The sequence below is a fragment of the Helianthus annuus genome, chromosome 6, assembly GCF_002127325.2.
Source record: "Helianthus annuus cultivar XRQ/B chromosome 6, HanXRQr2.0-SUNRISE, whole genome shotgun sequence".
NCBI classification, from domain to species: domain Eukaryota; kingdom Viridiplantae; phylum Streptophyta; class Magnoliopsida; order Asterales; family Asteraceae; genus Helianthus; species Helianthus annuus.
The window spans coordinates 24,418,776-24,431,288 of NC_035438.2; the positions used below are offsets into that span (position 1 = coordinate 24,418,776).

General features: G+C 36.1%; 2 protein-coding genes across 7 annotated transcripts; one reads left to right on the forward strand and one right to left on the reverse strand.

Annotated features, from left to right (window-relative positions):
• Nucleotides 1-481: 481 nt before the first annotated feature.
• Nucleotides 482-10,924, reverse strand: LOC110944540 (protein NLP2). The gene is made up of 6 exons (XM_035974072.1): nucleotides 10,821-10,924; nucleotides 10,597-10,735; nucleotides 8,806-9,359; nucleotides 8,220-8,723; nucleotides 1,368-1,791; nucleotides 482-1,268 (listed from the first exon to the last, which is right to left on the reverse strand). Exons 1-6 carry the CDS (start codon nucleotides 10,821-10,823, stop codon nucleotides 817-819), a joined length of 2,076 nt encoding a protein of 691 aa, XP_035829965.1. The 5' UTR covers nucleotides 10,824-10,924; the 3' UTR covers nucleotides 482-816.
• On the forward strand, nucleotides 2,803-7,804 carry LOC110865025. Of its 6 annotated transcripts, XR_004860329.1 has the most exons (8): nucleotides 2,804-3,092; nucleotides 3,195-3,265; nucleotides 3,959-4,172; nucleotides 4,519-4,584; nucleotides 5,029-5,150; nucleotides 5,378-5,501; nucleotides 7,232-7,284; nucleotides 7,417-7,804. XR_004860329.1 is itself a non-coding variant. In XM_022114213.2 (6 exons), exons 4-6 carry the CDS (start codon nucleotides 5,055-5,057, stop codon nucleotides 7,607-7,609), a joined length of 342 nt encoding a protein of 113 aa, XP_021969905.1. In that variant the 5' UTR covers nucleotides 2,804-3,092; nucleotides 3,195-3,265; nucleotides 3,959-4,172; nucleotides 5,029-5,054; the 3' UTR covers nucleotides 7,610-7,804. The 6 variants fall into 6 exon arrangements, 1 of the variants encoding a protein (XP_021969905.1); XR_002550308.2 differs by lacking the exon at nucleotides 5,378-5,501 and having other exon boundaries at nucleotides 2,803-3,092; nucleotides 6,583-7,284; XR_004860331.1 differs by lacking the exon at nucleotides 4,519-4,584.
• Nucleotides 10,925-12,513: the final 1,589 nt, after the last annotated feature.

The window sequence follows — 12,513 nt, forward strand, 5'->3', positions numbered from 1 at the left end:
GCCTCAGCCGGCCCCCATACCCACTAGTCTTATACCACCATTCAGCCAAGTTCAACCATTTTAACCACTTAGTAGGGGTCTGCATACATTTACACCTTAAGTAAGTTTCAAGGCAGCGTTTCAGAACTTCAGTTTGTCCATCACTTTGAGGATGGTACGAAGTAAAACAAGCTAGCTGCACCCCCTGAAGTTGTATGAATTCTTTCCAGAAATTGCTTTAAAAAATAGCATCTCTGTCTGAGACTTTGGTCATTGAAGAGCCATGCAATTTAAAGACGCTATCAAGAAATGCTTGATCCACTTGAGAAATGATGAGCTAATGGAATACCATTACAATAAGGCAAGACATGTAAGAGTATCACATTTGGTTTCAAGCAAATAAGAAAGAAACTCCTTAAAAGAGAAGTTAATGATTCATAAGATCATCTATTCATCTAATGGGATATGACGAACAAAATCCGAAGACCGATTAATAATCATGTTGGACAAACAATAAATATCATTTATCTTCTCTTTGTTAATAAAATCACCTTTTGAGATTCGTATTTACTTTCTTATATGACTTCCATGTTACAAATAAAACATTGAGGACCTACTTTCTTCTTTGACTTCATATTAAAAACACTCTTCTTTCACTTCATACTATAAAAACAACAATAAGGATGGTGGAGTGGTATGCATCTGATTCCCTCTAGCAAAGGTCTCAGGTTTGAATCTTGCTTCCACCGGCTTTTGTCATACACTCTTGAATCCAGCCCAGCGCAAGCTATGATTTACCCAATCCAGTTGTGGAGCCGTGCACTGGACCGATCTACTTTACTCACTTTGTGATCTTTTAAATGCTAATCGATTATCATCAGCCAGGTGGACGAATAATTTGATCGCGGTCTTACTAGCCAAAAACTCCAAGTCAGTGTCGCAGGTAATGAGCACCAGATCTTTCTCTTCGTCCTCGTATTTTATACTAAGCCTTTGACCCTTTGCATCCACCCTTTCTGCCACTTCCTTTTCCAGTTCCACCAACCCGGATGAAACACAAAATGGGAACTTTATCATATCACCTTTAAAACTCGCCTTCACCGTCAACAACCCCGTTTCTGAAATATGGTTCACACTCCGCGTTGAAGACTGTTGCAATTGTTTCTCTAACCATAATTCTTGTGACAGATTCGGGTCAGGAACTAAATCGCTTCTTTTGCTATGCTTTGGCACGGGCCAACTGGATATCCCATGCTCCCGACAAAAGCGCTTCAACGTAGACCTACTAACTGAAAAAGAGTAAACCGGACCAAAGTTAATGAGTATGTTAATTGAAATACAAAAAAAAAAAAATGTACGAACAACCATAAACAACTAAGAGTGCTTACCACCAAGAATTTCGGCGGTTTGGCCTAGTGGTTTTCCAATATGTTGCTCGACTGTCTCCATTGTCAGCGAGTCTATCTTACGTTTTCTGCTCTGTTTCGTCTTCTGCATACTTACATTGTCAGTGATAATACATTCCTGTTTATTGGGGTAAATATGTTTGGGTGACCGTTGGCTTGGGACATTTGCAGACAATGACTCCGAATCTGATGAATCTGTCTCAGGTGTCAAGGCGTTTGCCGATGTGGTTGAGGATATTGGAATAATATGAGGATTTGTATTTAAAGACAGACAACTAACATCCCTAGGTGGTTCAGTAACTTCTACAGGTAATAATATCTCACCCAACTCAAATCCCGAAGCGACTTCAACGCGCTGCTTCAACGTTTGCACCAAGTTCACAACGTGTCTGCCACTACTAGAAAACTAAGCAATTGCGACCAAATGTTGCGACCAATATAAGGCGGACGCAAAATTAGCAACTGGTTTGTGACCAAAATCAAAATAGTCGCACAATTAAAGACCAATCTAGATTCGGTCGCAAAACGGTAGCAAGTTTTGTGACCTCGTATTCGCAGTCGCAAATTAGTTGAATAGTGTCAGAAAATGGTCGCAGATACGAGAAAAGGAAAAGTTGCGACTGCATAAAGAGGTCGCAAATACGAGATATATATATAAAAGAAAAAGTTGCGACCGTCTAAAGCGGTCGCAAATACGAGTTATTGATTCTGTAGTGTTTGTTAAATGCTATCTGACATGTCTTAATTATCTTATTTTGCTCATGAGTTTGAAGCAATTAGCACCTGGTTGGGATTGGACATTGTTCATTTAGTAATCCGTATAAACCTTTTATCCTGATTAAAAAGTTGTATATGTTTACTGAAATGTTAACTGCTTCTAGTTGATTATTCAATGAGAAATTTACAAAATATAAAGATTTTCATAACAATAGTTTTATGCTAACGAAAGCCTCGAGAGTAAACCCGTGTTAAACAAACTCATTTCCTCCGGATTCGTCGGTGAACCATCTACCTGCCAAAACGTCTCAACCAACCAACCGACCATCCGACCTATAAAGCAGACACTTGTCCCGTATCTTATGCAGCGGATACGAAAGTTGTCACGCCAAAATCCCAAGCGGGTTCCCATGCATACCCGTCGACACACTCCCACACAAATCCGCAGCCGCCACCCGATTCCTCCCTTCCATCTTCTTCGTATAAACCCGTCCCTTGGGCCGTTTCCCGCCTTCTAAAATCCCAAGTTTAGCATCCTATTTACTTTATATTTATTTTGAGCTTAATTATACCATATAAAATCCATATTATAAACAACTATCAACTGTGTATTTTTATTCGCATACTACTTATATCCTCATTATATTAAGTATAAGACTTTGTTATGGGCCTAATTCCCCCAATCTCTTTAAAATATAAATAATCCCTTTAAAATTTTCGTATCCCGCTCCTAATTCCCCCAATCTCTCTCTCTCTCTCTCTCTCTCTCAAAACCTAAAACTGACTCTGCCAATTCACGATGTCAGCCCTAGATCGACGAAGATTCACCGATGATTCCCCAATCGTTCCTCCACATCACCGAAGATTCACCAATTGTTCTGCATAAAACCTAGATCGACGACTCCTTAATCGTTCCTCTAACCAATTTCTGTTAAACTTTTGCTGGTAATCGAAGTTGTTCTCGATTTCATGTCGTTTCACGGATTTGAGGTATTTGAAGGTTATTGTTGTTAATTTGATTCTAGTTTTGAAGTGTACTTCTGCTATGTGCCGTTTCACGGATCTGAGGTATTTAAGATATATTTTTTGTAGTATCATGGCACGTAGTACAGCAGATGCCGGCAGATGTCGTGGTTTAGTGGCAGGAGGCGGCAGAGGGCAAGGTGTGGTCTCTTATTCTCCCTAATTTTGCCCTAATTTCTTCCAATTTTCTACTCGTAATTACTACATCTTACGATATGTAGACAGTAGTAGACCTAAATCACTGTTTTCTTCATGACTTCATGTTTGTTCATAACTCGATCTAAACGGTTTAGGTATCAGTGATTTGGTTGGAAAAAGATTTTAAGTATGGTTTAATTGTTAGGGTTGTTATATGTCAGGTATCAGTGATTTGGTTGGAAAAAGATTTTAAGTATGGTTTAATTGAGGAGTAATTGATAGGAGGAAGCAATGATATTTGGTGGTTTCATGGGGTGCGGTTGGATTTAGGGGTGCAAAAGAACCTGACCTTGAGCCGTACACTACTCTAGCTCGAGCTCTGCTTGACTCGAGCCTATGTTTATGAGCTCGAGCTCGTATACATAATTTGATGCTTGAGCTCGGCTCGAGCTAATTTGAGAAAAACCTTAAACAAGCCAAAGCACGGCTCAAGCTTGTATAATGTCTACAATACCTTAAATGAGCCGAAGCTTGGCTCGAGCTCTGCTGGATATTAACTAATATATATAAGTCTAAAAAGAATACGTGTCATACACTTTAGAGTTGGTGATGGAAATGTTTTAGTTGTGTACTTGAGATTGCGTTCAGAACAAATGTAGTTTGATATTTGGCTACTTTACCTTTCATTGATGTAGTTGTGCTGGAAGGCGGAACCAATGTAGAACGATATTTGATATTGTGAATGCGAAAACAAACGTCGGTCGCACAACAACAGCAACAACACAGGCGCAGAATCTGCAGCCTCACATAGTTGGCAATCTGATCAGCGAATCAGCGATGCCGGTCCGGCAGGCGGCAATCTGATCAGCGGTTCGGCACTCAGCAGGGCTTCAGGCGATTTGATATTGTGTGAGTTTTATTGTCCTCTGAATCTTTTATGATGATTCATATTATATTGTATTGTTATTCTTCAATCGAATGGAATGAGAAAAAAAGAGTATAAGTGTATAACCACACCTTCTGGCTTCTGCTGTTGCTCAATTTATGCAACAGTTGTTTTTTTTCTTTCTCTCTCTATTTATTTTATTTTCCCAGCAAGCTATATAAGTTATAACATTGTCAAACTTGGTGTTAGGTGGACTTGTAAGTTGTATAGATTAGATAATAGATATGTTGTTTTAGTTTTAGACTTATAGTTTGATTTCTTTTATGATGATCTTTCATAATTAAGACTTTATTTTTGTTGTTAAATTAGGGAGTAGGGAAGATGAATGGAAATAAGTGCTTTTGCGCGTCTTATGGTTGAAACGGGAACACATAGGTAGGTATATGTTTTACTTTATTTATTTATTGTCGTTTTTTTTAATATTGTATGATTGGACGGTAAAAAAATTGGGATACCCCTGACTTAATAGGCTAGTTCCGCCACTGCTGGAAGTCGTATAATGCGTTTGGTTCGAATCTATATGACCATACCTTGTTCTTCTAATAGTTCATATAACCTATGGTACTCATATGGCACAATAGAGTTAAGATCAACGGTTTAAGAAGTGTTATTGGATCTAGTTGATCTTGTTTTTTTTTAAGAAAACTTACACATTTTAGCCAGGTCTAAATTCTTTAGCTGATTCCAAAGTGGTATATATTTAATCTTTATATATATGTATTTGTAATTTTCTATAGTTAGCTTTAATAACCGTACACAATATTTAATATTAATCAACATTTTTACTAATTATCCATGTTCCTTGATCTTTTATTTTAGTCAAGCTGAATGCGAATCGGACAGTGATGGGGACTCTTCGTGGGTTTGACCAGTTCATGAATCTAGTCATCAACAACACAGTGGAAGTCAACGGTGAAGAGAAAAATGAAATCTGCATGGTGGTATGTCCCTTGTTCTAGCAAAACTGGTCGGGTCAATCTAAATACACTCGTTCATAAAATTTGTTATATTATTGCTAGCAATAGAGTGCCAGTTTCAAGTAGACCTGGCAAACGGGTCGGGTTGGGTCATGGGTCAAAACAGGTTCGGATCAAAACGGGTCAATTAAAAAGGGGTTGTTTTGGTTCGGGTCGAAACTACTTATGGATAGTGTGTGTTATTGCCACAGCGTGCGGCTGCCGAAATGCAGAGCACGGCTGCAGAAACACAGCGGCCAAACGCAATGGGCGCGGTTGCCGTAACGCTGCAGCGCGCGGCTTCAGAAACGAAGCATGCGGCTACCGAAACGCAATGTGCGGCTGCATATGCGTGGAGATTTGCGCTCTCTCTCTCTATATATATACACACACACCGGTTATAGAATGGTAAATGAGCCAAAAGCAAATAGGTTTTTTTAGTTAACTTTAATTATAGACCGTCTATTGTAAAAACCTTGACGCAATTTTGATGGCTTATACATGTGTTCTTTAAACATTTAAAACATCATATTTAAAAAAACCACTTTCAAATCATATTATAGTATATATTTAGAATATATTACAATTCAATGAACCAAAGGTATAAACCTAGCAGCAGTGGCTGCATAAACGCAGCAGCAGCGGCTGCAGATACAGACATAATGTCACAAAATTGCATTAAAATAAGACACTGTATTAAGACCTGTTATAATAGTACGAAACGAAACTCGAAGGTACCGACTTGTGTGGCTGGCGACTGATTGGTTGTAGACTTGCAGTGCCCTTCTCCCTAAACCAATCAAGGGAAGAACTACAGATGTGTTATGGCACTTATGCAAAGATCATGTTAGTTTGAAATTTAACCACTAGGATTCATATATTTTACAAACAGGTATTCGGGTTAATTAGTTTGACAAGTCTTTCTTAGATCATTTCCTTGTTTAATTAACCCTGAACTTACTTCATACTTTGTATATACATCTTGTTTTAAATTCCCTTATACATGTAGGAAATTCAACGAATATAATGACCAGTTGACCAATTTCAAACATAAATTAATTGTCATATTCATAAATCAAATGGTTGGTTTTAATAACAATTGACGTTAATTGTACACGCGTTACAAAATAAATCATATGAAATGATTCGAGGTACCAAAGTTATATTGTTAAAAGAAAAAAAACTGACCCGACCCGAAACCCGTTCTGACCCGGACCCGTTTTGACCCGAACCAAGCCAACCCTTTTTTATAGTTAACCCGTTTTGACCCGAACCCGTTTAGACCCATGATCCGACCCGACCCGTTTGCCAGGTCTAGTTGTTTCATTAGAAATTTAAAATAGATCATTATTTTCTAGCAAAGTTATACCTGATCTAATGAAATTTGTATAATATAATTATGTGTTTATCTCATTAGGTTAAATATGAAGGTTTTCTTGAGGAGAAGTATGGGAAAGAACGTAATAAACATTCAAAATTTGACAAAGACTTGTGGTCACGAGCTGAGGGCAAGAATAAAGGAAAAGTGTACGGGTTAGGCAATGATAGTGACCCATGTGTACATAGCAGAGAAGACCCATTTTTATTCCTTTTGGACTAATAACTTTTGTGCACATGCTACTAAGTTGTTTCCCACTGTTATTATGCTATATATGTTTATATATTCATACTAAAAATATATTATTACTTTGATTTTACAAAATTTAGCATATTACACTAGTACACAATTGGGCAAATGATGCGGATGACAAAACTAAAAGATGCGGTTAAATGGTTAACCCGCATCTTTTGCCCTGACCCTAAAACTAAAAAGTACATCTGTTTTCTAAGTTGTTCATACAGTACTAGGCATGCTATATATGTTGATGAATACGTTTACGGTCGCATTTACATGCTACTAAGCTGTTTGAGGTAAATATTCTTCATTTAACAGAATAAGCAGGTTTCGATCTCGTCTACTTCGTTATGTACTAATTAATTTTCTTTTCTTTCTCACATAGACCTAAATTTTGCAATGTCTCGGTAGTTTTGTACTAACTTTACTCTGATTTTTTGGTAATGAACAGGTTTTCAATCGGATTCAGCCGTCGTTAAGCTGTTTTATCGCTGTTTGGATTGGGTATTCTACTATTTTGACTCTGCATTAATCTGAATCTCACAACCCCTAAGGAGTAACAGAAATAACTAATTCCTAAAAATCAAAATCAACAAATCATATTTGCTGAATCTTACACTTGGCTTTTTATTGTAGATATGATGGGATCTACTACAACAAATATCGGAAAGGGTCGTGGCCATTAATATTTCACTTTGCATTGGTTTTATTAGATCAAAAGGTTGAACGTGATTATCCAAGTTACAGTGAAAGAAAAAGAAAGGTTGAACAATATTATTGCAGAATTGGTGGTGGAAAAAGAGAGATAAGGCGGAGAAAGAGGCTATGAATGAAAGGATGGCAAACATTGAAGCGATGCTAAAAGCTAGGTTTCAAAACGTATAATCATCGACTTAGGTTTCAAAACGTATAAACACTTTGTTTTGAATATGTATTTTGTTATGATAACTTTGGTATTTGATGTTTCAAGTGGGATGTTTTATATAATTGTGAAAATTTGATAATATGTAAAATTTAAAATTGACATTATATGCAGGTGAAAATAGAAAATGGATAAAAATAGTTTTTAAAAAATAAATAGAAATTGCGACCGCAAAAACGGTCGCAATTTTTCAAAAGGCAAGCAGTTGCAAAATAGTCGCAGTGTTTTAAAAACAGGCGGTCGGAAAACGATCGCAGTTTGTAAGAGGCATGCGGTCGGAATACGGTCGCATCATGACCGTCGCAACCAAAGTCTCACAAAACCAAGAACAGTCGCAATATTTGTGACCATTATTAAAGTCGCAAAACTTGGGTCGCAAAAGATAGCAGCAGTCGCAACTTAGTCGGAATAGAGCAATTGCGACGGGCGTTTTTCCGATTGTAGTTCCGGTCGGAAAACGGTCGCAACAGGGCAATTGCGACTGGTTTGCGACCAAAATCGCGGTCGGAAAAACCTAGTTTTCTAGTAGTGTGCTATCTTTATTCCCCAACTGTAGAAAGAACTCTAGCACATAGTCGTCGCCATCATCACCTTCAACGCTATGCAAGAAGATTGTAAAGCAGCTGGTTAACCCGTTCATGCGTGCATAGTGTACCAAAGGATACTCTTCTTCACTTAATTCAGTCACATCTTGACAATAGTATGAACGACGGTCTAACAACGCCTTCCCAACAAAGCCCCGAGCTTTATCCAAGTGTTGCTCTCCACACGCTTTCCTAAAATGCCACATGCCCAAGTCTCGAACATGAAACGGCAAAGCAGCCGTAGACATGCAGACTTTCCCGACGCATCTGGTGTCAAAACTACTACAGGTCTTCTCGATAACTTTATTATGGGAAACGTAACTGCTGGTCGGGGACACAGTCCACGTCTGAGCAAGCGGTAAACTGTGGATGTCACATACAACTTTCATAATATCCAAGATTTTATCGCGCTCGGTTTGCTTTCGTTCACTGGGAACCTGCATATAAAAGTAACTCCCGATATAAGAATTCTGAAAAAAAGAGGATTCAAATAAGAACTCTCTAAAAGACCCAACTCACCTTTAAAGTAGGGTAATCAAATACTTGTGGGCTTGTCAGATTTTCCGCCTGCAGTGCTTTGTGAACTTGTTGAACCTCAAAGGCGTAATGCATATACTTGACGGAGGTCAAAATCTCAAGCACACCAACACATGACCCTGTAGTAGAATCGAACACTGGCAAAGCCAAGTACCCATGAAGATTGCAACGTATCGCGCAGTCTTGTTGTGGAAAATCTTTTGTCTCGTACTCAGTTATATCAGAAGTCCACTCTGGCAATCCTCGCCTGAATACTCGCGCAGGAGGACTAACATCTTCTTCTTCATGATCCTTGTCCACAAGAAATGCTTTGTGCTCAGAGTCCCTTCTATAAGAACACAATTCTTCACTGGCTACACCAAGACCGAACGGTTGATCTATGGTTGTAAGTAGTTGGTGTTTGCCAACATCACGAGGCGACCAAAACTGAACAAGAACATGTTGCTCACGGAATGTTAAGATCTTTAACGCAGCTCTTATCTTATACGTTATTTCCTGATGATACGAGTAAAATCTCTCTGTTCGCAGCTCGAAACCTATAGTTGGAACATGGTTTTTATTTGCAAGTTGGAACTCTGATAGATATTGTAAAAGTAAATGGAAACAATGCCAAAAGATAAGATAGATTTTAGGAAAATGTCGTACGAGAAAACTACTTACTAGTAATATAGATAGAAAATAGGTTTCGAGGCCAACAGAATGCATGGTCTAGGATTATATAAAACGGTAGTTTTGTTTTCAAATTTGACGTAAGTTGACAACGACTAAAAGGCTTCTGTTTGTCTTTTTTATTTTACCCAAACTGTAACACTAATTTGTTTGTTATCCTCCTCCTCCTCCTCCTCCTCTTGTTTAAGCACTGGTTCAAAAAACATGTCAACTTATAATAAAACATTAACCTAACTTAAACACCATCTAAAAGTACAATAAAACATTCAAATATTGTTCATCCTCACTGCCATCACTAGTTCGTCGATCATATTCAAAACACGTAAACGAGGGTAATGGTTGTCAGGGGCGGACCTACAGCCAAGCTATGCATTTAATGCGGTAAAACATCGGATATTGGTCAAGGACCGATATTTGAAATATAGGTTATCTCGGTGAGATATCGGTGGGATATCGGTAATTTTAATATAATGAAGAATTTTTATATATATAGCAATTTAACACCAATAATTCAGTGATATATCAGTTATATCGGTGATATATCGGTCAATATCACCGATAATATCGTACCGATATTTGACACCGATATTTTACTAAGGGACCGATATAACCGATATAACTGCATAGGAGCCAAGCTTAGGGGAACGCCGCCCCTTTAAAAAAATTAGTTTATTATTTAGGCAAAAATCCCAATCACTCCTTAAAAGTATTGTCACTCCTTAAAAGCTGGTGGTAGTGTCTGGGTGGCATGTTGAACTCTGGTAGATAATATAAAACAGGGGCGCAGGATACAAGGGGCCGGGGGCGCCCGAACCCAGAACTTTTCGCTCAGTAGTGTTTCGGTATGTAGTTTTCGTATAGAATTTTTAAGGGCATATATGTTTTCAACCCCGGTTTTATAATTTTTTTTAGGTATATACGTTTGGTCAGAAATCTCAAGCTTCGCCACTGATATAAAAGAAAATGGAAAAACATATCTTAAAGCTGTAATTAGATGGAGGAAACAGTCATAACCTATAATAGAACTAAATCCTAATAAAACTATAACTAACTGAGAATTGAAGTATTGAAGCTAGAAATGAATATAAGAAGAATGAGACATACAGGTTGTGATGGATTGAGAGGGTTCATCTTGTTTTCCAGAAACCCAAAGAGGGTTCAAATATCTGGAGTCACCAGACAATTGAACTGTAGGTTGTTCAAGATAGATCTTGTTCCACAGCATTTCCATGATGACCTGATCCTACACAAACGAGAACTTAATGAACTGTTGGTGGCAGCGTAGAAAGGTATAAGAAAGATGTCGGAAGAAAAAGACACGAAGAAACCATGAACGTTCGATGTGAGTTCTTCAACACGAATTTCAAACCATGAACGTTCGATGTGAGTTCTTCGACACGAATTTCAAACCACGGACTCGGTAGTATCGCTGGTTCGCAGAAACAACAGGGACATTACTCGGTATCCTGCCGTTTAATATTATTATTTATAATAGGGGTAGGCTAAATGTACCCCCTCTTGTTACTTTTTATACCCCCCTTTCCATAAAATCATATTAAAACATGTAATATTTACCCCCTATACAAATCATCATTTTAAAAAATATTCTTTTTGTTACAAAACAAATTCAAAAGTGTAAAAAAAAGATTACATACGTTTTTTTAAATATTTGATTCTTAATTTTTATTTAAATCATATTTTTAAAAAGTTTTCATATATTGTTTCTAAAGACACTTTCTCAAATAGTATTTTGATTATGTTTTCTTATTGAACATCTTTACAAATAAATAATAATATTTTTTCTTATAAAAATAATAAAAAAGGTTTTGAACTTTCTTTTTTTAAAAAAAAAATCTATATTATGTTTTCCTCGTCTAGTTTGTATTTTAAAGGTCTTACTTTTATCTTTTTAATACTTTAGACGTGTTTATAATATAATTAACAATTCTTATGTATCAAAAAAGTAAAAAAACAATTCTTTTAAAATAGCGTTTACAGCCCTAGCACATATTAATCATTCAAACCATCTATGTAAGTGAACAAATAAACAATAGATACTAAAATTATTTTATCAAACTATAAATTAACAATCTATAAAAAATCAAATTTAATTAGTGTAAAAAGTATGTTATAAACAAGTTAAAACCAGTTTAAGACTTGGATCGAGGTGAACACTTTTCTAAAGCAAAGCAAAGCAAAACAAATGGATAGGTTTGATTCACAAATATTTTTCTCTTCTTCATTTAAAAAATATATTAAACTAGTTGAATTCGAAAATACATGTGGATTTTTTTGTAATCGAAAGCAGGGCATTTGAAACCAAAAGTCACGTAAAAGCATAAACTTAATTACGAATAATCATCGATTTTTGACCACGCATCAGATACTCACTTCATGTCGTTCCAAAATAAAAAAAACATTTTAAAATATTAAAAATAATAAATATAAGACATTTAAAATACAAACTAGACGAGAAAAAAAATATAATGTAGACTTTTATCAAAAATAAAATTCAAATCTTTTTTATTATTGTTTTTATATGCAAAAGGTTATTAGTAATTTGTAAAGATGTGCAATAAAAGAAAACATTATCAAAATACTATTTGAGAAAGTGTAAAAAATATCTGAAAACTTTTAAAAAATAACGTTTTTTAAATAAACATAAAAAATAAACAATTAAAAAAAATGTCTATAATATATTTTTACGCTTTTAAATTTGTTTTGTAACAAAAAAGAATAATTTTAAAAAATATAACTTGTTTAGGGGGTAAATATGACAAGTTTAAATATGATTTTATGGAAAGGGGGTATAAAAAGTAACAAGAGGGGGTACATTTAGTAGCCCCCTTTATAATATTATTATACTAGGTTAGACCGTGTATAACAAATGTAATTTTATATATTAAATAATAAAAAATTATATTTTTATGAACCCCGTATATTGTATGAGTTAAATAAATGTAATTTTATATATCAAATAATAAAAAGGTTATATCTTTGAAAACCATGTGTATTACACAG

Coding starts and splice junctions, on each gene's coding strand:
- LOC110865025 (XM_022114213.2), top strand. CDS start 5,055: ATGGGGACTCTTCGTGGGTTTGACCAGTTCATGAATCTAGTCATCAAC. Junction 5,151..7,231: donor AAAATGAAATCTGCATGGTG/GTATGTCCCTTG, acceptor GGTAATGAACAG/GTTTTCAATCGGATTCAGCC. Junction 7,285..7,416: donor TTTATCGCTGTTTGGATTGG/GTATTCTACTAT, acceptor TTTTTATTGTAG/ATATGATGGGATCTACTACA.
- LOC110944540 (XM_035974072.1), bottom strand. Junction 9,360..10,596: donor CTCTCAATCCATCACAACCT/GTATGTCTCATT, acceptor TTCCAACTATAG/GTTTCGAGCTGCGAACAGAG. Junction 8,724..8,805: donor TTGATTACCCTACTTTAAAG/GTGAGTTGGGTC, acceptor TTTTATATGCAG/GTTCCCAGTGAACGAAAGCA.